The 27,540-nt window shown below is 52.3% G+C and overlaps 8 protein-coding genes across 8 annotated transcripts; 3 read left to right on the forward strand and 5 right to left on the reverse strand.

Moving 5' to 3' along the window:
• Window positions 1-159: 159 nt before the first annotated feature.
• Window positions 160-1,470, forward strand: BO86DRAFT_372795 (uncharacterized protein). The gene is made up of 5 exons (XM_025670360.1): window positions 160-215; window positions 265-387; window positions 441-501; window positions 558-694; window positions 748-1,470. Exons 1-5 carry the CDS (start codon window positions 173-175, stop codon window positions 1,368-1,370), a joined length of 987 nt encoding a protein of 328 aa, XP_025522311.1. The 5' UTR covers window positions 160-172; the 3' UTR covers window positions 1,371-1,470.
• BO86DRAFT_372799 (putative origin recognition complex subunit 3) lies at window positions 1,461-4,061 on the reverse strand. Its single transcript, XM_025670361.1, has 8 exons — window positions 3,935-4,061; window positions 3,646-3,855; window positions 3,518-3,591; window positions 3,233-3,467; window positions 3,042-3,181; window positions 2,710-2,983; window positions 2,534-2,655; window positions 1,461-2,483 (listed from the first exon to the last, which is right to left on the reverse strand). Exons 1-8 carry the CDS (start codon window positions 3,995-3,997, stop codon window positions 1,505-1,507), a joined length of 2,097 nt encoding a protein of 698 aa, XP_025522312.1. The 5' UTR covers window positions 3,998-4,061; the 3' UTR covers window positions 1,461-1,504.
• A 168-nt stretch (window positions 4,062-4,229) lies between these two features.
• BO86DRAFT_393427 (pentatricopeptide repeat protein) lies at window positions 4,230-7,088 on the forward strand. Its single transcript, XM_025673015.1, has one exon. It carries the CDS (start codon window positions 4,389-4,391, stop codon window positions 6,948-6,950), a length of 2,562 nt encoding a protein of 853 aa, XP_025522313.1. The 5' UTR covers window positions 4,230-4,388; the 3' UTR covers window positions 6,951-7,088.
• On the reverse strand, window positions 7,069-8,479 carry BO86DRAFT_393428 (Sec63 complex subunit SEC66). The gene is made up of 3 exons (XM_025673016.1): window positions 8,320-8,479; window positions 7,853-8,166; window positions 7,069-7,753 (listed from the first exon to the last, which is right to left on the reverse strand). Exons 1-3 carry the CDS (start codon window positions 8,417-8,419, stop codon window positions 7,331-7,333), a joined length of 837 nt encoding a protein of 278 aa, XP_025522314.1. The 5' UTR covers window positions 8,420-8,479; the 3' UTR covers window positions 7,069-7,330.
• Window positions 8,480-8,987: 508 nt separating this feature from the next.
• BO86DRAFT_404671 (chromatin segregase YTA7) lies at window positions 8,988-14,056 on the reverse strand (the record flags this gene model as incomplete). Its single annotated transcript, XM_025674038.1, has 2 exons — window positions 8,988-11,893; window positions 11,962-14,056. 2 exons carry the CDS (start codon window positions 14,054-14,056, stop codon window positions 8,988-8,990), a joined length of 5,001 nt encoding a protein of 1,666 aa, XP_025522315.1.
• Window positions 14,057-15,549: 1,493 nt separating this feature from the next.
• Window positions 15,550-16,300, forward strand: BO86DRAFT_393430 (uncharacterized protein). Its single transcript, XM_025673017.1, has 3 exons — window positions 15,550-15,815; window positions 15,893-16,019; window positions 16,106-16,300. Exons 1-3 carry the CDS (start codon window positions 15,669-15,671, stop codon window positions 16,165-16,167), a joined length of 336 nt encoding a protein of 111 aa, XP_025522316.1. The 5' UTR covers window positions 15,550-15,668; the 3' UTR covers window positions 16,168-16,300.
• Window positions 16,301-16,534: 234 nt separating this feature from the next.
• Window positions 16,535-19,766, reverse strand: BO86DRAFT_15763 (putative C2H2 finger domain protein). Its single transcript, XM_025666380.1, has 5 exons — window positions 19,463-19,766; window positions 18,644-19,383; window positions 18,324-18,587; window positions 17,576-18,262; window positions 16,535-17,509 (listed from the first exon to the last, which is right to left on the reverse strand). The coding sequence occupies exons 1-5, from the start codon at window positions 19,466-19,468 to the stop codon at window positions 16,651-16,653; spliced, it is 2,556 nt and encodes an 851-aa protein (XP_025522317.1). The 5' UTR covers window positions 19,469-19,766; the 3' UTR covers window positions 16,535-16,650.
• A 3,445-nt stretch (window positions 19,767-23,211) lies between these two features.
• BO86DRAFT_15827 (putative C2H2 finger domain protein) lies at window positions 23,212-27,093 on the reverse strand. The gene has a single exon (XM_025666387.1). It carries the CDS (start codon window positions 26,872-26,874, stop codon window positions 23,233-23,235), a length of 3,642 nt encoding a protein of 1,213 aa, XP_025522318.1. The 5' UTR covers window positions 26,875-27,093; the 3' UTR covers window positions 23,212-23,232.
• Window positions 27,094-27,540: the final 447 nt, after the last annotated feature.

Consider the following 27,540-nt stretch of genomic DNA (forward strand, 5'->3'; position numbering starts at 1 on the left):
GGCCAAACCGGCGCGATTGGGATCCGCCCCGGGGAAAAAAAGACAACTCACCGCCCGCCTTGGCATCTGTTCTGCCGGCACTATTATTTTCCCCGCTTTCCAATGCCCTTCCGACGCGCCGCAGCTCGACCATCTTCAACTTCACCATATCGCAGGATAGAGGTATAGTACAATGGCGGAGCGTATGAGTGATAACTTGCTATGGCTGTGCCTAGGTAAGCTAGTACGCCTTCAAGACGATATCTGGTTGCTGAGCCATTCTAGGTGTCTCACTCTTCTTCGCCGTTCGCGGGATTGTCACAGATCTCCGCCAAGTGCGCGAGTTGACGGAGATTAAGCATGTCGAGGAGAGGGACGATAGGATGATCACTGAGGGCACCGAAGATGGTATGCTCCAAAGTATATGTACCTTGCCATACTCGGAGCTGAATAGAGAACAGCACTCAACCTAGACACTTTACAAAAGCTTTCCGAGAGTACTAGCCATGATCTCCGAGCAGCGTACGATGCACCCCTCCCCGCATAAATATTCCCCACCGACTAAAGAGTCACTCCAGCGCATTGCGCATCATTGCAGAACGATCCACAAAAGGCGAAACTCGGGACTTGCTTCTGCAAGACTTGGTCAGCAGAGACAAAACAAAACGAACCAAGGCGCTGAATGCATTGTACTTTCTTGTTTCTAACCGGGCTCGTATGGCATCCGTCCATACTTCAGAAACCAGATTCCTGCTAACTCAGTGTCAGTATCTCGCACCTCCGTCTGCTCCCGGTTGCAGGATCTCCCTGCTTATACCGCGCTTATCAACTGTCTATGCAATTTCCTGGACGAACACACAGAGGAGACGTCGACGACCGTCTCACCAATTCTCCCGAAGACCAGGCCTTTGGGCGAGAAGAAAGCGCTGAATATACTCAATATGGTCCTACAAGAAAATGTGCCTGCTGCGCTAGAGGCTGGTATCGTCAGTCGTTGGCTGGCCAAGTACCCGTTTCCGTGCGCCACTGGAGAGCAGCCACGGCGTCAAGATGTCGTGATTCTTATGAAAACGTGGTGGTCTGATGATGCCGTGATGAGTGCGATTTTTGGTACTTTATCTTCACACGTGGACGGCGCGAAGCAACTACGCAAGTTTGGCCTCATGGGTAGTATGCTGGAGGAAAATGATCAGGATGACTATGACAGCGATGTATGGATGGTTGATGGTGAAGATACCGCCGGGTCTTGGCGAGTATCCGGCCCACGGATTCAGCAGAGAACCGCCGAGGAACAAGCTGTCAGAAGACGCAGGCGAGAGGCGATGGTGTTGAGCGAAGGAGGCCGTGCTCTGGGCAGTGAGGATATTATACAGATACCTGTGACCGAGTGAGTGATAGTAGACAACAACGCTCATGTGCACAAGGAGTGATGACCGGCAAGGATATTCCTGCATGTTTATTATATTTATGATACCCTTTGAACTTCAAGAGAGAAATGTTGCAAAGCAATTTATGGTACGACATGTCACAGACCCATCCATGCGGTTTTAGAAACATGATCAACCTTCTTCCGGCTACTTTTCATCATTCCAAGGGCCTTTAAGTCCGATAAGGCCCTGTAGAACAGAGCCATCGCTGTCCGTTCATCACAACTACTCCCTTGCTCGCTTTCAAACACCGCATAGAACGCCTGCCATAGGTCATGGACGTTCACTAGAGAGCCAGACTCTAAATACAGTTGATATAGAATAGCCGCTGCCGGCTGATGCGCTGAGACTTTGACCGTCGAACTTCTAGGTGATGAGATGAGGTAGTCGAAGGGACTTGAGAGCGCCCGCTCGACAGCAAAACGCGGTCGCGGAGAGAAGACTTCCTTCAGGGGATTCCTCATATCGAGGAGGAAGATTTCATGCAAGACCAAGTCATTAGGCCTTATCAAAATCTCCTCGAGACGTGCTTCCAAGAGGGCATAGAAGCGATCAATAATGTTCGTAAATTCTGCGTTCTCTTTGGGCAGTTTGACCTTGGCCTTGCTGAGTTTCACCCGCTGTTGCACGACGGTTGTCGCCACGATTGAATGTTGTTTATCATACCCACTTTTGAGTGGTCCAGTTCCTTTATAGACTTGGAGCAGGGCGCCAAAGTCGGCTTGAATTTGCGCAAAATCAGAGCTATCCGTAAGTGTGTCCGGCAAAATCATTGCAAAGAGCTTCATCTGGTCAGAATCGAGCGTTCTGATTGCTCGAAGAATATCCTCGTATGATGCAGAGGTTTGCAGCTCCCCAGCAAGTGCCCGGATTGATAGATCAGAGATACTGCTTTTCTTTACGATGTTGAATTGCTTCAACGCTCGTTGCACCATATCCACGCATTGGAATATGTCGCGCATTTTCTGCTGACCAGATTTTAACCACTGGGCGCTTTGCTCGAGAAGGAAAGCATCATCATCCAATAACTTGCGAACTTGTTCGGCGCAGCCTTCTTCCAATGTATCTTCGCAGTGCCTTATATTGTTTTAGGCCAGGCAACTCAAGACTAGAGGCGAGACACTTACCTTCGAAAAGATGGAAGGTTTCTGAGAGCCTCGCATACTTTGTCTCGTTGTATTGTGGTAGCAGCATCATCCGCAAGGAGCACGCTTAATGGGTTGGCGAAGAAATGTGACATATAAGCATACTAAGAGAGTGAGTCTAGGCCACCGAACATGGAGCATGTGTACAAGAAACTTACCTTAACTGTTCGACTGAAAGCTTCTGGTGTCTGAAAGGAGTCGCTTGACTTCTCAAATAGCACGCTGGTGATGTTGCGACCTAGCCAAAACTTTCCATCCTGTTCTGCTTGTATCCTCCCATAGATGCGATCCACGCAGTTGCTTGCTTCGTGTATCTCGAAATATCGTCCCCGCAACAGGGCAACCGTGGACCGAGGTAGTCTCCCCTCGAAAAGTTCCACGGACGTTGAGATACCAAATATGAGTGTCAATGGAATTCGATCGAGCCAAGAGCTGATGGTGGTGAGTTTTGAATCCTATAACCACCGTACTTCGATACGAAATAGCTCACCTCAAAAGCGACAAGAGGTCTGCCAGAATACCAGGGTCAAATGCTTCACTGTCACGAAATGCTAGAACCAGCTTCTTGACCTCCTTCCTTTTGACATACTCTGCCAATAAGTCAAGGTCATAACCAAGCACTCTTGGGCCCTATGGTCACCATTAGCGCTCATCGTCGGCTGAAGGATAAACTCGCTATACCTCTCGGTCAGTGACAAAGCTCTGATAACCCTCATTTCCCTCCGTATTTGTGATCCCGAAGCGAATTATGTTCTTCAGAGTTGTCTTGAGGTTCGGGGCATCTCCAGACTCCAATACAATCACCCCACCTTCTCCGGTTGTTGTCAGTTGGCCGTTTAGTCTAGTAAGCAGTCGGCCGAGGGACGAGACATTGGAGCCAACCGTGACTAGCGCCGCAGGTATACAGCCATCGTAACTGTATGCTATTAGGGCCTGGCTTCCTTCGGTGGCGGTACACGATCTTACGTTTGGGGTGAGGTCGACCTGACGAAGGACAGGACGTTGGTGAGGACCTCGGAGTCGACATCATCCAGAATTCCCTAAGCCACATCGTTATTATTCTGTCGGTCAAAGCACGGCATTTACTCGCGTACCTTGATTTTTGCTTCTTGAGCAGACCAAAACTGCTGGTATGTGCGGTATCGCAGTTCAATGGACTTTGCCTCTTCATCGCCGTTCAAAAGAGATACAAAAGGACGGGAGTTTGCGGCCTTCGGTACATTCGTTCGTGTGACTTTGCGCCGTTTCGTCGGCCGTTCGCCCGATGATTTGATCTTATCTGCTGGGCGATAAATGTAAACACCCTTTCAGGATTGATTGTCAGCGACGGACTGGGGAGTCCAGGAAGGACAAGTGCTGCGACGGGAGAGGTATGTTCTGTACCTGACTCTGGGAGCCATCTTTCGAGGCGGCCCCCGCGTCCAATTCTAGCAGAACCGCGTCCATTGCGGACTGCCTAGGTGTATCTTCAGCTAGATTGCAAGAGATACTACCTGCAGGAACAAGGAAACAGTAGCGAAGAGAGAGAGGGAGAGGGAGGGGAGGGCGAGACCGATCGAAAGAGGGCGGAATCGAGCCCACATTTGCGCTAAACTAGATCAAGTAAGTATTGGTTTTCCGCCGCGGAGCTTTTGATCTTCCTCCGCGCTTTTCATTCCGCCACTGCTTGTTAACTAATTGCTTCTTTTCCTTCCCCGCCCCCTAACCCACCACCCTACTTTCATCTTTCTGCATTCTCAAACCTACGAACCTCTACTCCGCTCTCCCTCACGCACCTTGCGTCGAGCCTTCTCCGAACCGCACAGTATTTGTCTGATGCGCTAAACGATCGAACCCTATGCTCCGCCAGGCCGTCCGAGGAGCTCGGTGGTATCAACATGTGGCCCGCAGAGAGCCGGGGGCTTTTTCCCTGGTAGCGCCACGTTACCTTCACTATGGCGGGCCTAATGACAAAGTCAACTTCTTCGAAAAAGTAACACCGGGAAGCAAGCAGATCAGGAAAGTCGATCCCGAGGCCGATGACCGCGCCGAACGAGAAGAAGTGGAGGCCGAGTTGGCCAAGTTAGACAAAGAGTTGGAAATTCTGAAGGAGGGTCCGTTCGGTCCCAACAGCCAATTTATTCGCGAGCTGCCGGAGAAGGAGCGAGCGATTGCACTCGAAGTTATCCGAAAACATGAGGCCGAGAAGGGCCCTTCCAAACCCCAACCTTGGCTCGATGAAGTTTTTGATGAGGGGTTTGACGACATGCTGAAGGAGGAATTTCAGGGTATGGTCGATGAGGAAGAAAATTGGTACTTGAAACCTGATGACAAGGGATCCCATGCAAAGGTCATTCGGAAATCCTACGAGATCATACCCGATGAAACAGAACATCGCCCCTACATTGAAAGGTTCAATCAAACTCTGAAGTCTGTCGCGAAAGGAAAGCAAGATGAGCGAGGAGCACAGGAAGTATGGAAGTGGTATCGTCGCTGCAAACGCATTGTCCCCGGCTTCTTGAAATCGATACCGGAAGAAGCCTGGACGCTATTGTGGGATTCGCAAGCCCACCAAAGCTTATCGGGGTCCCAGGTCGCGACGCACATCCAGATCCTTGCCGAAGATGCCGTCTCTATTGGCTTTCCTCTTTCGACACGACGAATCATCTCGTTTATTGAAGCACTTCATGTCACAGGGAAAACAGGAGATGCCTTGGGACAGTGGGAAGCCCACCAGACCGGGCTTTGTCAGACGAAAGAAGACCTGGAGGCGTATTGGACGTTGGGAGTACAGCTGTTCGCAGCGGAAGGCAACCCTCAGCGAGCACAAGATATTGCCCTCGCATTCCTGGCAAATGATACATCCCGTCAGCCTCGGATCCTCATTCCTATCATCACAGCATGGGCCGAAAAGCCGGGGAAAGAGGCAGAGGCCAAGGCGTGGGCGTTGTATCTTCAACTCAAAGCCTTCCGCGATCACCAAATGACGATGAACGACTACGACTCCGTCAGCATCGGTCTGCTCAAAGCTGGCAGGCTGGGCCTGGCCATAGCCGTTTTCAAAGATATGATGGTGACCGGGCGTGATCCGGCGAACGACTCAACCGCACTTTATAAGGCGGCCCTTGGCCTGGTTGGCAGTCTCCAAGCGTCGAGCGTCTCGGTGGAAGAGGTGAACAGGGTGTCATTATCGACCTTGACTCTTTTGCCCCGACGATTCCAGAATCGATTTTTCTACGCCAGTTGGATGAAGAAGCTTATAGGGATGGGTGAGGTGGACTCTGCAGCGCTCGTGGTTGAGTTGATGTACGAAAGAGGCATCCATCCGGATCCCAAACATCTCAACGGTCTTGTTGCTGCTTGGCTGCGGGACGGTGATGCCGCATCACGGGAGAAAGCCGAACGCCTGGGATGGGCGATGGTCCAGCGACGAATTGACTCGGCTTGGGCACGAACCAATGCCGGAGGGGAAGCACCCAAGGTCGATGTCGATCAGGACATGGATAGTGCTCGCATACCGAAGTTCATGCAGCGTCCTATGCCTAGTGCTACTATTGAGACCTTTTCGATCCTTCTTCTTCACTACACTCGAAGGAGCGACGAAGACATGGTCAGATACCTGATCAAATGCCTAGGAGATGCGCGCCTTCAGCCCAATTCGTACTTCATGAACCACCTTCTCTACGCGGAGCTTCGCAAACAAGACATACAGGCCCTGTGGCAGAAATACCAAACGTTGTGCACCGTGACACGACCGGACCTCGAGACTTTCGCCTGCTTATGGGATTGCGGCAAGCTACAGTACGACCATAGCCGGACCGCCTTTGTGGCCGGCTTTCCCAGCGCCCGCATTCTCTTCTCGGAGATGGTACGGTGGTTCGCTCAGCTCCCGGCCCGCGGTCAATCACTCGCACGGGAAGAATTCTCCAAGGAGTTATACGACCAGATCATCCGTTGCTTCTGCCTATCCAAGGACCTCCCGGGCACGCTCGTCGCTCTCCAGGCGATGCGCGCCACATTCGGCTTCGCTCCGGACGCAACCACCGCCCGGATCATCGTTCTTCAGGTGGCCCGCATGGCCGGCGTCCCGGCTGACACACCCAAACGTCGTCTCCGTCGCCTTTCCAGCACTCCCAGAAGCAAGGAGAATGTCGCGCATGTGCAGACACTGGTGCAGCTCCTGAATAACCGTAAGACGGCCGCGCTTGAGGCCCGGGGTCAAACGTTGCAGGGGCTCGAACCGGTCGAACAAGAGCAGTACCAGCTGGAGATCATGGTCGAGCTGCTGCGTGTGGTGATGAACCGAATCTCCAACGACCCGGGTCGCGTTGAATCGCAAATCGCGTCGGTAGCGGATGAGATGGCAGTATCCGGAATTGATCTGGGGTCGGCAATGGAGGACGATAGCCAATTGTTGTGAAAGTTGTCCGCAAAGCGTGTGTACCCGCGAAATTTGGCGCCTACCTTGGAATATGGCTTGCAGCGTTAGGTGTAGATGGCGTTTTGGGGGAGGATCTTATCGGTCTCGTTTCGTGTATATATCAAATGGTTCTAGTATGATGTAAAACGGATGAACATTTCCTCTCTTGGGGCTGGTGTATCATGAAGTAACAAAAAAATCTTTTCTTCCCACTCAATGGGAAATATAGCATAGCGCGACCAATGGACCTCGAGTAGAAGTCAAATCGGGACATAACCTTGTTCAAGAACAGCATTTAACATCACAACACCGGGGAAAAACAAAGTCGAAAAGACCACACTGAATGCACCCCAAACCCATAGAAACACATTGGACCTCGCCTACTTCTTTCCTTGCTCATCCGCCTCGACCAAAACCCCATCATCATCACTGCTTCCCGCCACGGAAGGCGGCGCCCCAGACGACGAGTCGGGGGTCTTGATCGCAGGCGTGGACGAATTCGGCGTGGCGGCACCACTCGTCGCGGTCGGAGTCGTAGGGGTAGCGGCAGCGGCAGCGGCAGCGGAAGCGGCGGGGGCAGAGGACTCGGATTGTTTCCTCGAGGGGGTCGCATTCGCAGCCTCAGCATCCAGCTCTTTCATAAACTCCTCCTGCGTGTTCGCCTTCTTCTTCTCCCACCACTTGCGCTCCTCCTCCAGCTTCGCCTGCTCCCTCTCCATGCGTTCCCGATAGAGATCATTATTCAGCATCTCGTTGGCCGACTGAAAGATCGTCTGACCCCAGCCGGGCACGTACGCATTCGCCTAGTTTCCGAACGTGTCAACCCCAACTCTCCGGTCATTGACAGAATACAACAAGAACAAAACGAAAGACAGAGTTGAGAAAAAAAGAGAAGAACAAACCTCAGCAACAACATCCCGCACCTCCTCCTCCATCTCCTTTTCCGCGCGGGTGAACCGTTGCCAGAGATCATCCCCCACACTGCCGCGCTGCAACAGCATGGCCAGGGCCTGCTTCTGCGACCTCAATTGCATGACGCGCTTGATGTCCTCGATCGCGCGGCGCAGCAACGCCGCCTTGAGTACCGACTCCGGCACCGCGGGGCTCTTTTTCTCCTTGCTGCCGCTGTCCTTCGGGGGGTCGAGGTGGAGCAGGTTAAAATAGATGTCGCGTTGCACGTGGGCGGGGAACCATGGCTCCAGGGAGAACGCCTTGGCTGTTGGCGGGTTGGCAGTCAGTCAGTCAAGGTTCGCGCGTGTGTGTAAGCTAAAGCGCTCTCGCGGTGGTAAAATGTCTAAGAAGGGAGCTGGGTGGTGGTGGGTTGGAGGGCTAGGGAGGAGATGCACGATGAACGTCAGTCAATACGTACTGGCTTTGCGCTTGCGGTAGAGAGAGGAAAATGTCGCGAGAGAGCCAAGGAGAACGCCCAGGTAGGCGAACGGCACGGCGAGGGAGAGCCAGTCCACCATCTTGAAGGATATGTGGTGTGTAATCTTGGTAAACAACAGGAATAAGTGGGTGTGGTTTTGAGGCCAAGCGGAAGCAGAAGGCGGAATGGCTCAATGACAAAGGCCAGGCTGGTGTCTTGGCCGTGTCACATGTCTGGACCCTTTATCGATAAGCGATAGTTGCTACTCCTGTCAACCAGTTGACCACAGCATTTTTATCTACAGTACATATCCAATAATGCTACTGAGTATGACAGCACGAATACCTTCCAGAGATATTACAGCTGTACTACTACTTAAGGAGTCTGATCAAGCAAACCAATAAAAGAAGCCTGCCCCGCCCGGTATAATGGAATCAATCAATGCGGAACCCCATAACCAAGCCAGGTATGATCCAGCCATGCATGCAAAGGAAACAAAAGCTTATAAACCACTGAAAAGCTGACGGCGTCATCTGCCATACAGCCTATTACATAAATCCATTGTCACTTCAAAGAGGTATCCCTAGAACCAAACCGCGCATGAGACGAAACTAATTTAGAAGAAACGAGAAATAAATAGTGTAGCCAGCCGGTCCTGAGAATAGGGCCTACGAGTGATACGCAGACTCGCCCAAGAGTTCTTTCGTCTTCTGGCTGATGGGCCCAATCTCTTGCATAGCCAACATGTCTTCTAGAACGTCGTTGAACGTGTCGCGAATGCCAGCAGCTACTCGGCTGCGATTCCATTCCCCGCGCGATTGCCAGAGATAATCCATCAGATTCGTGCTGATTTGTTCCAACTGCTCCACGCTGCAGCCGCTCGTCCGCTGCGTCAGCTGATTGTGCAAACTCTGAACGTACTCCTGATCCAAAATCAACTTGGGTGAAAGGTCTTCATTATTCAGCAAAGATTGCAAATTTGCCGGCACATGAGCAGAGTGCTTGCCAGCGGGCTCGAACAGAGGAACTGGAGGCTGGGCGCGTTGTTGAGATGCCCCTCCGTTGTCAATATGTACCAAATCAGCATACCCGCCCTGGAGGCGTGGTGAAGGCTGGCTGCTGTCTCCTTGCTGTGTGTCTGGCAGGTGTTCTTCCTGGGACACACGATCGGGGTACTGTGTGAGATCCGGGAACTCATGTCGGATTCCGTGAGCAGTTACGGGACTATGCAAGTGGTTTTGCGGGACCGACGATTGCTCCGATGACTTTTTGTCAGACGTTGTCTGCGTGGTAGAAGCCTCATTGGTGTAGTCATGGGGCTGAGATCCAGGCGCTAAGGGGGTAACGGGCCCTTTCTGAGAAAAGCTGGAGATGCCGGATTCACGTCGGACCTGCTGTGAAGGTGCCGTATGGGAATATGGTGGCTTTGGCTGTGCAAAGGGCCCGAATGAACTGGTTTGTGTGTCGCGCCCAGTCGACTGATCCGAGGTTGTCATGTATGTATCCCCATCGCCATCGGCCTGATAGTCGTGGGAGCCGTTACTTGTGACTGCTTGCGTGCTAAGGTCGTTCAGATCCGAGCCACCACCGTGGTGAAAGCCGTTTGTGAAGCTCACTGTCGATGGCCGTGTAGGCGTTACCGGCCTTTCCGTGTCTTTGGGCCCGAGGTCAGGGAACGATCCGCCAAGAACAACGGGACCACTTGATGGACCAGACTCGGTATTTCCGTGTGGAACCAAGTTAGCAGTCAGCCGTCCGACAAAGCCCCCTTCGTCTTCCTCTGCTGCTTTTCGAGCCTTTTCCAGCGCAATCTTCTCTCTCTCCAGCTCGCGGACATAGACACCCTCGCACTCGGCAACAAGGGCCGGTTCAGCCTGCTCGATGGTAGCGATGTCAACCTCGACATTGGACAAGAGCTCATTGGCCCTGAGCAGCCTCTCTTGTTCACCCAACTGCCGCGCATCCTTCGCCAACCGTTTGATATCCGCCAAAAAGTCCTTCGGTCGTTTGTAGTACCCATTGGAAAGTCGTTTCTCGATAGTCACGATCTCCAAGTTGTAGAAGAATTTGCCCGAGACTGTTTCACGTAGTCCGGGAACGCCGTGCTTGTCGATCGCCTTCTCGAAAGGTCGGAAGGTAGTCCGGTGTTCGATTGGCAAATCACTGGTAACAATGCTCGGGTTTTCTTCCTCCCATAGGTACCGGATCTGAGACTCGTCGATCACGCCCGTTCTGAATCTCTTGTATTTCTTGATTTGATCCATGATAGGCTGAATCCGGATCTTCAGGAGATTGAGCGTCTGGTAGTCTTTCTTCTTCTGAGCCTTGAGCTGTTCCTTGCTTGGCGGGGTGGCAGCCTTAGGCGGCGGTGGAGGCGCGATCTCCAACGTTTCAAGCTCCCGGCGCTTGCGGTTCTCGGGATCGGGGAAGTGGGCTGGAGACGTCTTGATGTAGTCGATTACCTTGGTAAAATACTCATAACGTGCATCATTGCCTGGCGCCTTGAGGTCAAAGAAATTCTTCTTGGAGTACCCGAACAGGTTTCTCATCAGTCCATTGTCCAATTCCTCGCTATTCGACTCTTGAACGCCCAATAGCAACACCGGATCTGTGGGAGGAACCGATCGAAGTAGCCCCAAGAAAGTGGCAATCACAGCCTGCCCGACAGTTTCCGACCAAGTGTGAATGTTGGGAATATAGATCACGCTGGGCTTATGCCTCTTCACTTCAGCAAAAAGCTGTATGATGGCAGCCTCGGGAGATCGAGTGGAATCGCTGAGAAGGGTTGGAAGGTCAAATGCCTGGACGTGCAGACCTTCGAAGTGGTGCAGAAGGGCCCCCGCCATATACTGCTGGCCCATACCCAGCGGACCGCGAAGTAGCAGTCTAGGCCTAAAGACTCGCGACCTGTCGAACTCTTGCTGCATTTGTTCGCGCTGGAAGCCACCGCCAACGGGCTCCTCAAATTGTGCCTCTTCCAACGCGGTGAGCCGTTTTCTCTGCGGTAGAATCTCAGACACCAGGCTCTCGATTTCAGCAAGCGGTGCACGCAGTAAAGGTTCAACCGACTTAGGCAATGGCGATGCGCCGGAGGACGTCGATCGCTCTGACGAGGGAATCATCTTCTTGATTGCTAACATGAAGTCTTTCGGTGTGACATCGATAGTTTTCGGGTCGATAACAAGTTTCTGGTTAGACTTGTAGATTTGGGGGTACCGTCTCTGCACCGCATTTAAGGCGGCTTCCGTACAAAGAGCTCGTAAATCAGCTCCTCCATAACCCTTGGTAATCTCTGCAAGCTCGTCCTTGATATAATCTGGGAGCGGCGGTTCCCAGCCTTTTGTGTGAATATCCAGAATGGAACGTCGCCCGTCTTTGTTGGGCAGAGGGAAGTAAAATTCGCGATCAAATCGACCAGGGCGGCGAAGCGCAGGGTCAATTGAGTCCGGTCGATTTGTAGCTCCGATGACAATCACTTGACCACGACCATCCATTCCATCCATTAACGCCAACAGAGTGGAGACAATTGAGGCATGGATTTGTTCCTGTTTGCTTGACCGAACAGGTGCCAGACCTAAATAAGAGGTCGGTCAGACCATGAAGCTATACGGCTGCGTCGGAGGGAAAAGCAATCTGACTTACCATCGATCTCATCGAAGAAGATAATACTGGGTTGTGTCTTGCGAGCCTCCTCAAAGAGAAGCCGAAGCTGACGTTCTGCTTCACCCACCCATTTACTCAAGGCATCGGCTCCCTTTCTCATGTAGAAAGTGACCTTGCGACCATTCGAGCTGACACTGTTAGCGAGAGCTCTTGCCAACAGGGTTTTTCCCGTGCCGGGAGGTCCATGGAAAAGGACACCCCGAGGGGGCACGATGTGGAAACGCTGAAATATCTCCGGGTACATCAGTGGCAGAGAGACCATCTCTTTCAACTGGTCGATGTGTCCTTGTAAACCTCCTACACTATCAAAGTTGACGTTCACATCCACCCCCAGTGGATCCGCATCGGCCAGGGCCTGTTTGTCTTTGACCTTTCCGAGATGCGCAGGGGTGCCCGAGAGGCCCTGCGCGGCGTCATTGCCATGAGTTTGACCGACAAGGCCAGCTCCGGGAAGTCCAGGTGCCGAAAACGACCCACTGGCCCCGGTCTTAGGATGCTGCATAACTTCATCATCACTGCTATCGCTCTCCGCACCCCCCGCTGCAGCAGGTGCTCCCGGAGGACCCAAGATCGCAGATGGCCCGCCACCTCCGAAAGGCCCGTAAGTGGGAAACAGGGTACGCTGCCAACTGCTACCACCCCCTCCGCGGCCCCGACGCGAAGGCGATTCATTGATTTCGTTCTCAGCTTCTTCGATGGGCAGGATGAGATCCGGGCGAATGATACGGTAGTCCACATCTTTCCGACTGCGTCGGGGTTTCTCGTAGACAATCTCAGGTTGTACTCGACGGCGAGACCGACTTCCTCGCAGGTCTTCCAATTCTTCGGCTAGCTCCTCCGCAATATCAGCTCCTCCCTCCGACTGACCACGTGATCGAGATGCCCTTTTGCGCAAGCCAGGACGACGACCAGTAGCGCTGTAGTCGTCATCATCATCATCGCGAGCTTGGCTGGCTTTGTGCGGAGAAGCGTTCGACTTGCCAGAGTGAGAGACCTCATCGTCGTCGTTTGAATCTTCTTCAGGCTCGAAGTCGCTTTCCTCCTCCCGACGTTTGCGTTGAAAGTGGTTGGGTTTCTTGCGACTAGATCGACGTGGTTCCTCCTCTTGGTCTTCCTGGGGCTGGTCGGCTTCATCTTCCGCTGGCTGGCCCCGATTTGGCCTCAATCTCCTTCTGGTGACTGGCCCTTCCTCATCGTCTTCGTCGTTTCCATCCTCCTCAACGCCAGCCTTTGCATCGCCATTCTCGGATTCAGGAACGAAACCTTCATCCTCACCTTCTCCATCGTCGTCATTCTGGGTGGGGTTTGGTACAGCTCCCTCGAAACTGACTTGAACATCGCTCTCCAAGATCTCAAGCTGCGAGCCTTTGATTTCGTTGGTCGTCTCGTCAATGACCTCCTCTTCCTCCTGCTTCGTCTGAGATTCACCTTCCTCTTCCTCGTCTAGCACAGGTATGCGTTTCGATGCCCTGGAACCCCGTCGAAGCCTACTTTCCATCTCCGGACTCTGTGTTCCTCGCTCGACAGTCTCCATGTGACGACCTGAGTTGGTAAGGGCATAGATATCCTCCGACGGATCTCGCGTACGTCTCGTCACCCGGCGAGTCCCTTGGAAATTGTCCAGTGGCGCCTGCGCTTGTCGTTTGAGTGCGTTACCGACCTTCAGCTTGACAACCGTACTTTTGCGCTTCTTCGGGGAAGTTTGTACATCAGCTTCATCGTCGTTTGGGGTGTCATCTTCGATACTGCTGGTATCGCCTTCGTTATAGACCGGTCGGTTGGTGGCAGCTCGTCTAGCAACTAGGCCTCTGGCATTCCGTTGGGCATTTTCGTCATCCTCTTCCTCCGACTCTTCAAAAGAAACCTCGTCCTCACTGAAGATATCGTCGTCGTCAGAGATAATGTCATCGTCCGAACCGCGACGGGCTCGTTTCTTTGCAGGCTTGGATTTCTTCTTCGACTTCGACCGAGAGACGGAGCGTCGAGCCGACCGCACCGGATGATCACTGTAGTCGTCATCATCCGAGTCCGACCTGTTGGCCATCTCCTCGATGGAGCGTTTGGCACGAGGCATGATGATATGTTCGGTGGTGTTTCTTGTTGAAGGGGTTGGTGTGTCAGTGCGCCCGATGCTTTAGCGGAGAGGTAGTGAAATGGTCGCGTTGGAGGTAACACTCACTCAGCACAGAATGGCTGTTTGTGCGTTTCAGTCAAGCCAATTGATTCAATGGGTTGTGCAGCGGACAATAAACCCAGACAAAACACCTCAAATTCAATGAGAGGGGAAAGACTGCGAGCTCAAGGAACAGCACCAACCAGCAATTGTCCTTGCGCTCACCAAACAGCAAGCATTGACTATTAGCGGCTGCTAAGTCAAGAGGAAATCGATAGAGCCCCGTTTTGCGCCCGCGAGGACCGAGGCAGGTCGTATATAAAACGCGCGGTGCAACGGTGACAGCAACGCGCGAGGTGTACCAGTCCCGGCAAGAGACAAAAGAATGGAGCAAGAAAAGATGCGAGACACCCCAGAGGTCAAGACGCGTCGCATGCAGTCGCTAGGCGGAGCTGGGAGAGGTTGAGCGAACCCAGAGGTCGATGGACAGGGAAAGAAAACAGAATCAAAGGAATGGAAGAACTGAGACGAAAAGGATTCGAGTAAGATCTTTCAGGAAAAAGAAGAAACAAGGCAAGTTACTCCGTACCAGGAACGATACCGATCGACAGCATGACGAGAAACAACAGCAGGAGGAAAGGAAATCAATGAGGAGTGCCGGGTTGAAGTAACCGGGGGGGTGGGGGGGAAGGGTGTATATGGGTGTGGGCGGATAGACAAGAGAGACAAGAGAGACAGACAGACAGACGGGCGAAGATCGAAGGGCGCGGCGGCGGCAGCAAGCATAGCAAGGCAAGACTTGCCTAGCCGTGCCCAGCCACAGCTGTTCAGCTACCTGCGCCACAGTTAGGCGCCATCGCTAGTCCTTATTTAGGTCTAGTCTCTGACCAGAGCCGTCTGGGCACGTGCCATCCTCCCGGTCCGCGGTGTGCCAGAGGCCCAGTCACGGTCTGGCGGACCCCAAAAGCGGGCTTTGCAAACCCACCCCTCAAAAATCAACAACAAACCCGCCTTTTGGCTTCTTCAGACAGCCATCTTCCCCCCCTGCCAACCCACCCAATTCACCCCGAAAAGGCTTGCATGATCTCGTAGATACCGCAGTAGGAATGATGCAGATGGTTTGAGCGTGTTTTCGACGCGATTTTGCCGAATTTCCCGAGACCTCTGGCCGGCCCCTTCGGACACGTAGAGAGGAGAAACCGAGAAAAAGAGAAGAGAGCTTCACCGATCAGGAACGAGCTTTTGCTTTCCTCCCAGGCCCGCAAAGCTTATCGCTTTTTGACTCTTCCCCGCCTGTTCGCCCTCGCCTAATTGCCGCCGGGTCCCGTCCCCTGCGCCTGATTCGGTCCCCGTTGCCGCCCTTCGCTTGATATCATGTGACTGCTGAGTCAGTCCGGTTGTTGGGGAAGATTCTTGGTGGACTGGACTTGGACTAGCCCCATTCGGAACATCATCCTCACTTCCCGCGCTGTTCGAGGTGTTCGAGGCGTATCCACCCCCAATTTTGCAAGTTACACTCAATTCGAACTGGTCTCTTTCAATCTGATCACCCTTCTCTGAACCACCTGTAAACATGTCCATCAATTCTCTCTTCGCCGGCGCTCTTCGCGGCGCAGTACGAGGCCCTACCATCGCCTCCGTCACCCAAAGAACCTTTACCACTAGCCGCACCAGATTGAATGCACCAAATGACGCATCGTCTAGTGCCTACAGAGACGGCGTAAGCGACCACTAGAGGCTAACCATCTTCCTCTCTTCATCCACGTCTTCTCCCTGGCGTTGCTTACGGAATCGTAGATGGCCCGGTACAAACTCTTCATCAGCCCCTTTGCCAAAGTCTTCCTTGGCGCCGTCTTCACCTTCCAGGTTCTCCATTGGACGTGGTTGAAGCTTGAGATGGACGAATCGAAGTATGAGAAGAATCGTAAGTTCAGACCCCGGCTCCGCCGTGATGTTTTTGTATCGCTTTTATTTCTGTATGGTCGACCTTGATATTCTGACTAGCAGTAGAGGAAGTCGCTGCTCTGGAGGAAAAGGCTCGGGAATTGACAGGCACGCAGAAAAAGTTGTAAATGCTCGCGCATGCTTGAGTAAGGGTCATGACTGAATCTACTGGAAAGTTCATGACCTCGTGTTCCTTGCTATCGATTGTACTCTATCCACTCGCATCTGTCATTCTATATACCCCATGAATCAAATATCGCTTCCTACATGGAAATGGTTGAAGAAATAAATGTGTCTAGTACTCGTATCTCTGCATTCCTTGATTGATAGGGGTAATTGAGGTCAAAAAGTACACGTTCGTCGTATAAAATGCTGCACATAATTTGGAAAACAGAAGAAAGACCCGCGGACACTTATACATCACGTCACATAGCACATAACTCGCCTGGTATCGGGGTAAATATTCACATGAGTTCAACTTCACTTGGCGCATAGCATTTCACTCTGCTCACATGCTTATCACACAGAGCCTTCGAACATCAACACTGCATATTTTCACTTCCTGGATCAAACATCGCAGTGACTGACTTTGCACCCTAGCATCCAGCTCGTCAAAGGGTATGCTGTGGTTGACTCTGTGAATCCATGCTATAGCTACCCGAATATCTATCGATATATGGTGGCTCCGGGGTCGCACATCCGGCCATGAGAGCCTCACCCGGGCTGACATTTGGGGCGGGATGGAGGACCGAGTATTTCCTCTTCCTCGTGTTTCTGAGACGGTACGAAAGGCGTGATTGTGGTGACGTGGACAGAAGGGGACCCCTTGACTGAGCTGTTGGTCGTTTTCGGGCAGGTTCATCATCATCATCCAGCAGCATCTGATCGTGGTGGGAAAATAAGTATTCGCCCTCCTTCGGTCGTCCATGGCTATGTGCACAGTCGCCTCCGCTGTGCTCGTCTATGGCCGGCTCGCTTTCGCACCCAACATCAGCCGACATGGTCTCATTTCCTCCATGTAGCTCCCGGTTTCCGGTTAGCTGATCAGACGAAAGCACCCAGTCTTCAATGCGCTCGCCTTTCTTGTAATGTTCCGTATCAATGTGGTCGAAGCGCTCATTCCATGCCTCGAGTCCAGGGCCCAGGGGGACGTCTTTCCGACAGAAGCCACACCAGAATGACGCCCGCCCGTCCCGGGAGATGCGACTATCAGAAAGAGCCGCTCGGACCTCATCTTCCGCATCCATCTCATGTTGTTTCTTGAGGTGCTGGATGTACGTCTGCTGGCGGTAGAACAAACGGGCGCACGGTAGACCCTCTTTGGTAGCGTCCGGTAGTGTACAACGCCAGCTTCTCGAGTGAAAATGCTGTGAGTTTTCATGTCTTTTCCAGTCCTCTTTGCTTCCAAAAGTCTTATTACAGTGCGAGGAGGTACAACTGTATGGACGTTCATGACGCTTCTGGTGTTTTCTGGTATCGCAAAGTCACAAAGTTAGCTGTCGGTTCACGTCCACATTCACCGAGCCTCGAACATACTTCATCTCACAGCGCAATCGCGTCTTCTTGCTGCAGAACTCACACTGAATCCATTTTCTCTGATCGGGATGCACGGCAGAACTTCCTTCCTGAAGTTGATGGCTATGTGGATATGGCTCCGAGCTTTGGTTTAGCATGCCCAAGGCTGTCGTCAGAATTGTTTGCAAGATCTCCCGCTTCAGCTTGACCAACTCGGCCTTCTGCTCCGCGGCACTTTCTGCATCTTCAGAGTGCTGCCCTTGCCGTTGCTGCACAATAGTCATGGATTTAGTCATGGCAGTAATCAAGTTCATGGCTGCTTCAGCTACCATATCATCTCTCTTGCCACCTCGAGATATGTCCGACTGAGCTGCAAAAGTCGTTCGCGGACTTGGTGACCCGTCAAAGCTGAGAGAATTTAGTGGCGGTAGTTCGACCGCCTGTGGACCTCGATGCGCGGATTTAAGAGTGGCATGGCTGAGACTTGGGCGGCTTTGCTCATCCCTGACTGAGTCGGGGGTTATCGTGTCCAGTTCCACCCGAGCCCTTGCGTATGGGAGAGAAGGTGACACTTGAGGATCTTCGGACTTGTTCCGTGACTCGTCAATCATGTCCTCCATCTGCGGACTACTGGCTTCCGAAAGATGATCCATCAACGACGATCCCATCACTTGCGGCTTAAAGCAGTCTTCGTACCACTCCTGGGATCTTCACGGCGGGTTAGCATCGTCGGATATCATTGGCTTCGACACATCGGCACGAGACTCACTTCCTCAGCAGTTCCTCCGCATCTTCATCATTGTGCATCCGAGTAAGGTGCTGGCGGAAGTTATCTAAGCGAGGCCATCTTTTATTCTTGCGAGGACACTTGACTCCAAAGCACATATACACTACTTTGGGCCCGCGTTCTGGTTCTTGCTTATGGACACACTTCTTATGACGTGCCAGGTCGTTGATGGTTCCGAAGCCATCCTTTCGAGTGCACCCTGGCTCATCGCATTTAAACAGCTTTCTGTGTCGGGCTTCATGCTTGCTGGAGGCTGTTAGCTAGCCAGAAACACGTGCGTGGAGTTTGTCAAAGGATCTTACCGCTTATCAGACGGGCATTTCCCAGTCCACTGGCAGTCGGAGTAGTCACACTTGATCGCGTCGGGACCCAGGAGAGATGGAGACTGCATCCGCTCCAATACATCGATTGGATCGCCATAGGAAGCAGTGTTCAGGTCTAGAACTGATAACCGTTCATCCTGCTCTAGCTCGAACGGTGCGGAGTAGGGACTGCAAGCTGAGTCGAGTGCGTAAGATGCGGCCACCGAGCGAGTGGTGCAACTTTGCGTGCTATACCCTGACTCCGATGGATGGAGACTAGCATATTGGCTGTCGGCCTCAGATGGCGTGCTGTAGTGGCCTGTAGAGAGTCTGCGATCGAGGCCAGACCATTGTTGACTTGCCCCCATCGGTGGGCACATGCGAGATCCGGCATGGGTTGGTAGAGCGGTCACTTGAAGCGGTGTCCAAACATCTTGATCGGCTGGGAACCGGGCCAGTGGGTACTGCGAATATTCGAGGCTCTGAGCTAAGGGGGGTGATGCCGGGTCATGATATGGAAAGTACCGGCCGAGAATTGATGTCAGATGGGGTGGAGGAACAGCGGAGTCAGAGCCAAACTGGAACCCCATCAATGATGCTGAGCTGTCGAGGCATATTGCTGGCGGAGTCAGCCCGTCGGCTGAGGTATGTTTCTGTGATGATGTTGGCGTTGCTCGTGAGCCATTGATGCCCCGAAGAATATCATTGGATTCTTCCCAGAGGGCATTGTGTCTGGAGGCCTATGGAGTGGTTCTTTAGTCTGGACATCCTTCGATAGCGCCATCTGGTTCAAGCAAGACAGGGCGAACGCAAGCATACCCTCATTGTGCTGACTTTGGAAGCCCGAGGCTCTGTCGGGGTCGGTCTGAGGTACAAAATGATTGCGCAGCGTAGAGGGTAGACCAAGCTACTAGGATAGATAGATAGTGGGCGCTGATGGCGGGTGGGTTATATAGGCGGGAGAACAGGGTTTCTTCGCAACGAAGCTCGTGGGCTTCTTGTTAGGGACAAATAGAGCAGCGCAAGAACATTTCCCGCCTATCTCCTTTATGTCTACTTTCAGCAGGAGTAATGCGTGAGCTTCGTGCTAGTTGCCGGTGCTTGAAACGAGGTGCAATCAGGGCAAGCCGGGGCCGAGTTTGGGGCATCAACAGAAGCTGAAGGAGAGTCGTTGCGTCTGAACAAGAACAAGCGGCGCGGGGATCTGCCTGGAAAGATTAGGACTTGCGCCAGGAGAAGGATAGATTGGCAAAGTCCGAAGAAATTATCCTTGCCAGAAAGGAACTCGGGATGGTAAAATTAATAGAAATTGAGGGGGTGCAAACGATAGGTAGAAAAACAAAAGCCAAGCGAGATAGGATGAGGACTATGAGGGGGTTATTGTAACTGGAATCACCACCACCCTGGACTGGATAGTAGTGATGAAACAAATCTCTCAGCAGGGCCTAATGAGACCGGAAGGGATGCGGGATGGAGATGGATGGGAGGGCTGTATGAGAGAAATGAAGAAAGCCAAAAAGAAAACCAAAAAGAAAAGAGAAGGGGGAGAAGCAAAAAGGAAAGAAAATAAAAAGCAATGAGGGAGATCCAGAGATTTTCAGTTCATCGCATCGTCAACCCCACGCGCGATAACGTGTTCAGAGACTTGGAGGCGATGCCGTATGGGGTTGGCATGTCGTCTTCTTAGTAGTCGAGTCAAGTCAGTAAGCTGCAGGTCAAGCATCCAAATATTCTCTGAGCCTGTCAGACCTGTTGGCCTGTGCTGGTCCAGATCGTCGCTTGCGTGCCGAATGAAATGAGTGTTAATTCATTGATTGAGAGACGGACTCTCTCCGTCGACCGGCATAAGACCTGTCAGAGACCATCTTCCCGATTGAGTTGAGATGCATGATTGGCGAGAGGGTGCGAATGCGACGGACGAAGCCAGCCTGAGAGCAGATGAAGAATCTTTCCTCGCTCTTTTCCTCGCTCTTTCTGACTCTTGGTTGGCGTGGTCTTCGGTTCTGGATTGCGTAGACATTGAGGTCGATAAATCCCGCTGTGGTTTTTTCTTTTTCTTTGCTTTTTCCTTTTTTCCCAAACCAGAAAATTGGTTGGAAATTATTTTTCTCATGTTCTTGCTTTTGCCCATGAGATCCGACAAAAGTACCAAATTATGCAAGTCCCTATAACTTACCTAGTAGGAATGGCTAGTAAGTTAGCCATTCATAAGAGTCTCAATCACAAAGCCGAGATTCGGCGCCGTCGAAATGATCTCCAGACCTCACTCGAACTAGGTTAGCTCTCAGCTCCTGCAGGAATGATCGCCCAATAAACATTATTAGATGGCAAATGGAGGGTCGGGTTGGAAGGCAGCAGCTGTTCACGCCTCGCCAGCTATTTTTCTTGCCTGGTTAATAGTGGTCGGTATACTCCGACAGGGGGGGAGGGTGACAAAAGCCATTGAGACTTTAAGCGAGGACAGGAAGCATGCTATCTTGATATCAACCCCGGTCGGATAGGTCGGCTTTCATGCCTCTGCCTCTCATCAGCAGGCTATGAAGCACAACAGGAATAGAGGCCGAAGTATGTAAGGGATCATCACGCGGATGGGACGCGGGGATGGGGGTTGAGCGGGCCATGCCGACAGATGAACCATTCATTCTCTCATCCCCCGGCCGGCAATTGACCTGGATTGGGACTAGAGGTGGCTGTGCCTGTAAGGGAGAGGGAGACAAGACAAGAGTAAACGAGTTGGAAGAGAGAGAGAGAGAGAGAGAGAGAGAGAGAGAGAGAGAGAGAGAGAGAGAGTGTGTGTGTGTGTGTGTGTGTGAGTGAGAGAAAAAGAGAGCCTTCGGTACTGACAGGCTCATCTCCCAAGCACTGCATTCTTCCACGCGACCCCGTAAGAAGACCGAATACGGAGACAGGACGGCTGACTAGCTGCAAGCGCAGTTATTCTATGATCCTATCATTTATCATCCTATGATCTCCATCTAAGCTGGGCGATCGCCAACCACTCGGCCCGGGCCTCTCTATTTCTAAGAACGAACTACTGCGTTCGTTAACTTAACCTTTTCAGCTCCTGGCTCACGATCTGTACCGTAATGTTATCTTGTGGACTAACTGCGTGTGGTGTGGTGTGGGGAATAAGTTCATTTCGCAGTTCAGTCTGGTTGCTGTTGCTGCTGCTGCTGCTGCTCCTTGTAAGTTCATATTATGATTTGAGATTCAGAAACCAACAGGTAAACTTCTAGACATACACATACCGCAGATGGCTGGGCCTTATCATCACTGCACCCATCGCCGCTCTCGTATGGCACATTCCATAGTCAACTCGGTACGGAGTACATGAGTCAACAACTTGACGACATCGGTCGGTGTTAATGGCCTAAATTGTCAATTTCAGGCGAGTGTTCGGCGGCTGTTGTGCAACCTATGATTGAATGGTTGTGACCAAAATCAATTTTGAACTGGACGAGCTGAAACTGGTCAGCAAGGTTACTTTACCTGAGAGGGGCCTGAGAGGGGCGCATCTGCCAAGCTTGATGGGGCAGATCGGTGATTCAAGTTTCAACGCACTTACACATGCAAGTCCTTTTTATTTATTTTTATTTTACCCCCTCTTCCCCCCCTGGTCCAGCCCGACGTTGACAGGTCGGTGGGACAGCCCGTTCTTAAGGTAAGGTAGTTTACCTAGTTAGGTAGTTAGTAGTTAGTAACCTAACCCAGTACTATACGGAGTACGATAGTAACTAACTGCACCCTGTAGATCTCCCTCTCTTTCCTTCACTCCCTCCAGCCATCCTTCCAACCCTCTCCTCTCCTCCACACCCAACGCCCTCTCCCTGCCTCCTGCCCTCCACCCCTCCCCCCTTTTCTTGGAGCCGAGAAGCCCGCTGCAGTGTGCCGTGAAGCCGGCTTGCGACGTGCATCCCCTGCTCCCCCTCCTTAAAAAAAACCATTCGTCCAATCACAGCAATGTGACCAATTGACAATTTAGGGCCGTACATGCAGCTCACATACCAAATGCCAAGCGCCCCTGTTCGATTGAGACTGCCACTGCCAGATAAGTAGGTGCACCCCGTGGTCCTGCCCATAACTACCAGTAAATGGCGCGTCACATAGCCATTGTTGACATTTAATGTTTATGGTTGCTGTCGGGTTGACCCGCAACTCAGCAACGAAGGGAGGAAGGAAGGAAGGGAGGAGTTTCTTTGTATTTGGTGTGTCTCAGACTTTCCTGACTCACTGGTTGAAAAGAAGAGATCCAGGTTTTTTTTGGTCATGTCACGTCACGTTACGTCATGACTGCAATGCTTCATACAAAATATCTTGATCAAAGGATTAACATTCAAGATAAAACAAGCACGGTACAATACAAACAGCCAGCCAATATGACGACTAGAACGTGGGGGTATCTCATCGGTTTCCACCGATCAAAGGACCAGAAAATTCAGAGTAAAAATGTTTGTTATGCTTACTATGGACAACAGTGCTGCGGGCTCCAGGCTCTTCGCTCACTAGCTCTCATCTCCAAGTGGACTGGTAGAGAGAAGCTTATGTGAATCGATGCAAGACTCTTGAGGTATCTATTCACTGCCCATCAATCAGCCTTGCTCGCCGTAACCTCCAGCGACAAAAGGCATAGTCTGAGTCATAGGTCTCGGGAAGCCATGACGATCCTCCGCAGACGATGAAAGGTTCATTAGGTTCTGCGCATTGAAGGTGGGCTGCATTTCCGTGGGCGACATGGATATCCCGTAGGAATCTTGCAGCACATTCATTTCAGGATTGACCACCCGAACTCGAGGGCCAGCGTTGAATGGGGGTGGATACGTAACCGAATTATGGTGCGTGGCCACGAACCGCAACTGATCTGCAGACTCCCCTGGCAGGCTCGAAAGGTAATCTGAGGTCGAAGTGTCATGATACGCGTCCATCGTCTCAGGCTCCGCAGAAAAGCCGCCCGACATGGTGGTCGGGTGGGAAAAGCATGTAGGAGTCAAGGCCACCATGGGCTCTCCAGAGCTCTGCCGGTCGGCATTATCGCTCACATGTGGTGCCTGTTTGAAGCTCAATGTCCTGTCTGAGCCAGCAGTATTCAAACCATTGGACTGCGGGAGGGAGTAGACTGGCTCGTTCGTAATCGGCATCGAGCCGGGCCCATGAGTATTTGGCACGCTGTTGGCACTGGCACTACCATTCGGTGACATCTCCCGTTCGTTTACAAGCCCCAGAATAGGCATCGCGATTTGCTCCATATGTTTAGCCAAGTGCACCGTAAGCTTTTTCCAGCTGCTACAGACATTCCCACAAAACCGGCATGGCTCATCTTTGGGGCCTCTGGGGGTATCATGTCGACACCTTTCCACGAGTTCCCAAAGCTGCTCGATCCCTTGTTCGCGACTGTCGTGCTCTTGCGTGTCCATCGCAATGCTTACTGAGTCATTCCCCGTTTTACCGGGTCCGGGGTTCTTTGCTTTTTTCATCTTCGGCTCCGGCATCTTGTGCTCTCGAACGAGATGCTGCACAAAATTATCTTTCCGATAGCACGTATGATGACAATCCGGAAATGTACACGTCCACCACTCTAATTTGCGATGTCGCTCGCTCTCGTGTCGAACCCAATCTGCCTTTCGTTTGAAAGATTTCGGCTCGGTGCAATGGGGAAAGGTACAGGTGAATGGCTGGACATCTTCGTGGACATGCTTGGTCCAATCAGATGGCTTCTGGAACTTCTTCACCTGAAAGCAAATCGGACACTCGAATTCGGCTGGCAACCGTTGAACTGGCGGCAAAGGCACACCTGGAGGGAACTGTGCGGCGGCAGTCACTGTGCTTTCTCCCACTCTCTGAGCATCATCACCAGCCTCATTACAACTCGAATTATCGAAGGGTGTGTGTGATGTGTCTGGGACGTGGGGGTTACCACGAGGTGCGAGAAGATTGGCTTCACCACTCTGTGCAAAGCAGAATAAGCCGGATGTGCATTTTCGTGCCTCCAAGTCTCGAAGATGTTTTTGCTTGCTGTCGACCAACTTGCGGTATCGGCGAAGCTGTTCCTGAGCGAAGCGTTCGACTAACTCCGAAGGTAGCCGGGGATTCAACTCGGTGATCTGGGATCTGAAGCCATCAAGCGTTGGTACTGGTAGGCGTGACTGTACCAGAAACTGCATCACTAAACCCTTTTCAGCTGGCAAGTCATCATCTTCGTCATCAGCGTCGCCAGTGGCATGGCCCACTTGAGATGCCCCTTGCAGGCGGACACCGCGGTCGATCACTCGAGGGGAGTATGCGAGGTTAGGAACAGGGGGCCCGCCATGACTCGTCATCAAATCCAGCAATCCGGGTGACGACGCTCTTGGCAGCTCGCTTTTGCTTCGCCCACGTCCTTTGAAAACTGGCCATGGGCTCAGCGTCGAATTTGGTGATGCAGCGCGCAGCGAATTCTTGCCTCCAATGGCAGCCATCTGGCCGGCAATCGCAATAACAGCACTGCTGGTGCTAAGGCTGGGCGACCTAGACCGGCCAAGGCTTAATTTACGGTTGGGAAAACTGTCTTTTCTCATAGAAGGGTCTGTCAATCCATCGACCTTGCCAGCAGTATCGGCGCTCGGAGGAATGATGGATAAATCCGATAGTCGTCTCTTGAGGTGGTGAGAGGGGTTGCGCGGTAGATACTTGCGGAGGCTGCTTCTTCTTTCATGCTTCCTACCCTTATCATCACTGATAGTTAGATTCTCGAAGGAGCCGCCGGTTCCTATGATGCTATTAACCTCGGCATCTTTCAAGTATCGCGTGCCCCATGTGGCCGCACGAGATGCACTGTCAAGGTCTCTTGCTCGTCGTTGATACTCCATCATCGCTGCGCTGGAGCTTAACGGCTGCACCCTAGTTGGGCGAGGGGCTGAGTCATATTCAATGTCCTGCCATGGCGGCGCCTTCAAGAACTGATGAGGCGATGGGTCATTGTCCTCCAGTCTGTTCTGCTCGGTGCTAGGGACACCCTCTAGGCCTTTCCCGGTCCACTTGTTCTCATTTGCATCGGCTGCAGGCGAGTCAGATCGTCTTTCGTCACCAGATCGATGCTCACTAAGCTCCTCATCACTGCTTTCGTGAAGGAGAAGACCAGGTCCAGGAACAACCGGCTCTAGGGACTGGGATTTCAGGTTGAAGTAATCCTGCTGAAGAGAAGGATCGCCGGCACTTTTTGCCCTCCGCCGAGCGCCAACATGCCGCTTCCGACCGCGGCCTAGGAGAATTTCCTCCTCTGCATCGCTATTTGCAGCACTGACCGAAGCCGACCATGACTGGATATCAGCATTCTTCTCTTCCAGTCGTCTCCAGACTTCCAAATCGTTTGGACTGGATATGTAAACATCCGCTCGAGATAACGGTTCGACACCAGCCTGGCCCGTGGCAGTACTCGGAACCCAGGAGCCATTGTGTGTCCGAGATATGGGTGTATGGCCCGGGCTGAGGCCTTCGTTGCTATCCTCAAACTCCTCCGGCTCCGAGCCCGTGGTCATTCCGTTAGGTGCCAAATGCGTGGACGACAAGCCCCGCCATTGCTCAGTCGGAGAAGCATCCCTGACTGGTGAGTCTCCTCGGGAATAACTCTCGATCTTGACTATGGGGCTTCGTGCTCGGGCTGAGTCAGGTCCCACCTGTACACTTAGATTGTCACTTGGTGCGTTGGTGTTCAGCGAAAGAGGCTGTGGAATGCGCGTCTCAACTTGAACACCGGCTGTTTCTGGGGAAATGTTTGGGCTTCTCATCGCCATTGTTTGTGACGGCTCTGCCGCGCTTTGCCGAGCCGCAGCATGTACCACAGATTCAAGGCTTGGTATACTCCGCGCCACTCCATCATCATGTTGCCAGACACCAAGGCCCATTTTCTCGTCCACAGTCAGACTGCTAGACAGGATATCTACGCTAGGGGATGTGTGCGCACTCAAATCGCTGGAAAAATCGTCTGTTGGGCTAAGAAAGTCTGAGTAAGATGCCTCCGGGCCCTCGTTGATGGTCTCAGGATCTTCAGTATAAGGCTGTACCTGCAGAGGCGAGGCAGAAAGTGTGGTGCCATGATCGTTCTCGTTGACCGGCGTTAGCCTTATAGCGGATGACTTGAAGGAGGCTTCATCAGGGTCCACCGGAGCCGAGAGATAGGGATCGGAGAAATTGACATCGTGAAAACTCATTCCAGTGGGCGAGTCATCCTGAACAAGCTGAGGTGATAATGTAGACATGTTGGCGGTTATGATCGTAAAGGCCAGACTAGTGTTTAATCAAGAAGGCTTGACCCGCTGGCACGGGTGCTGATATCCGTCTCCGAGCCTTCTTGAAGATGGACAGACAAGACTTTCTAAAGAAGGAGGATTAAAGCTGACTGACCAGCGGTGTCCCTGCCTCTTCCGAAGCTAGCATAAAATTCGGGAAACCGGACTGGACCGTTCATACAGAGAGTCGGGTCGTATTGTCTTCAATGGCATGTCTATAGAACCATGACGCGGGCGGTGAGAATGCTCTATTGGGGTAAAGGAACTCGTCGCAGGACAGTCTCCGTCCAGAAAATGACACGAGAAAATCCCTGGAAATGACCGAATCTAGCCGAGAGAAAATCAGCTTGCGCTGTTGCTAACCGTGTGGGGATGAGTAGCGAGCTAGCAGCAGAAAGTAGGAAGGCGTCAGGAACGCGGCCAGGAATCAGGATTCAATGGGCCAGCGATAATAATGAAATGGCGTGCGAACGGAGATCTGGAGCTCACCAAAGAACAAAGATGGCTAAAGAGCGGATGGAGGAATATTAAAATTAGGAGGAAGTCAAGTGTGTAGGCAGATGTGTCCGAGACATAGAACAAATACTCCGTAGGATGCTTCAAAAGACTTGAAGGTAGAAAGAGAGAAGGGGGGGG

The sequence above is a fragment of the Aspergillus japonicus genome, assembly GCF_003184785.1.
Source record: "Aspergillus japonicus CBS 114.51 unplaced genomic scaffold BO86scaffold_100, whole genome shotgun sequence".
Lineage (NCBI taxonomy): Eukaryota > Fungi > Ascomycota > Eurotiomycetes > Eurotiales > Aspergillaceae > Aspergillus > Aspergillus japonicus.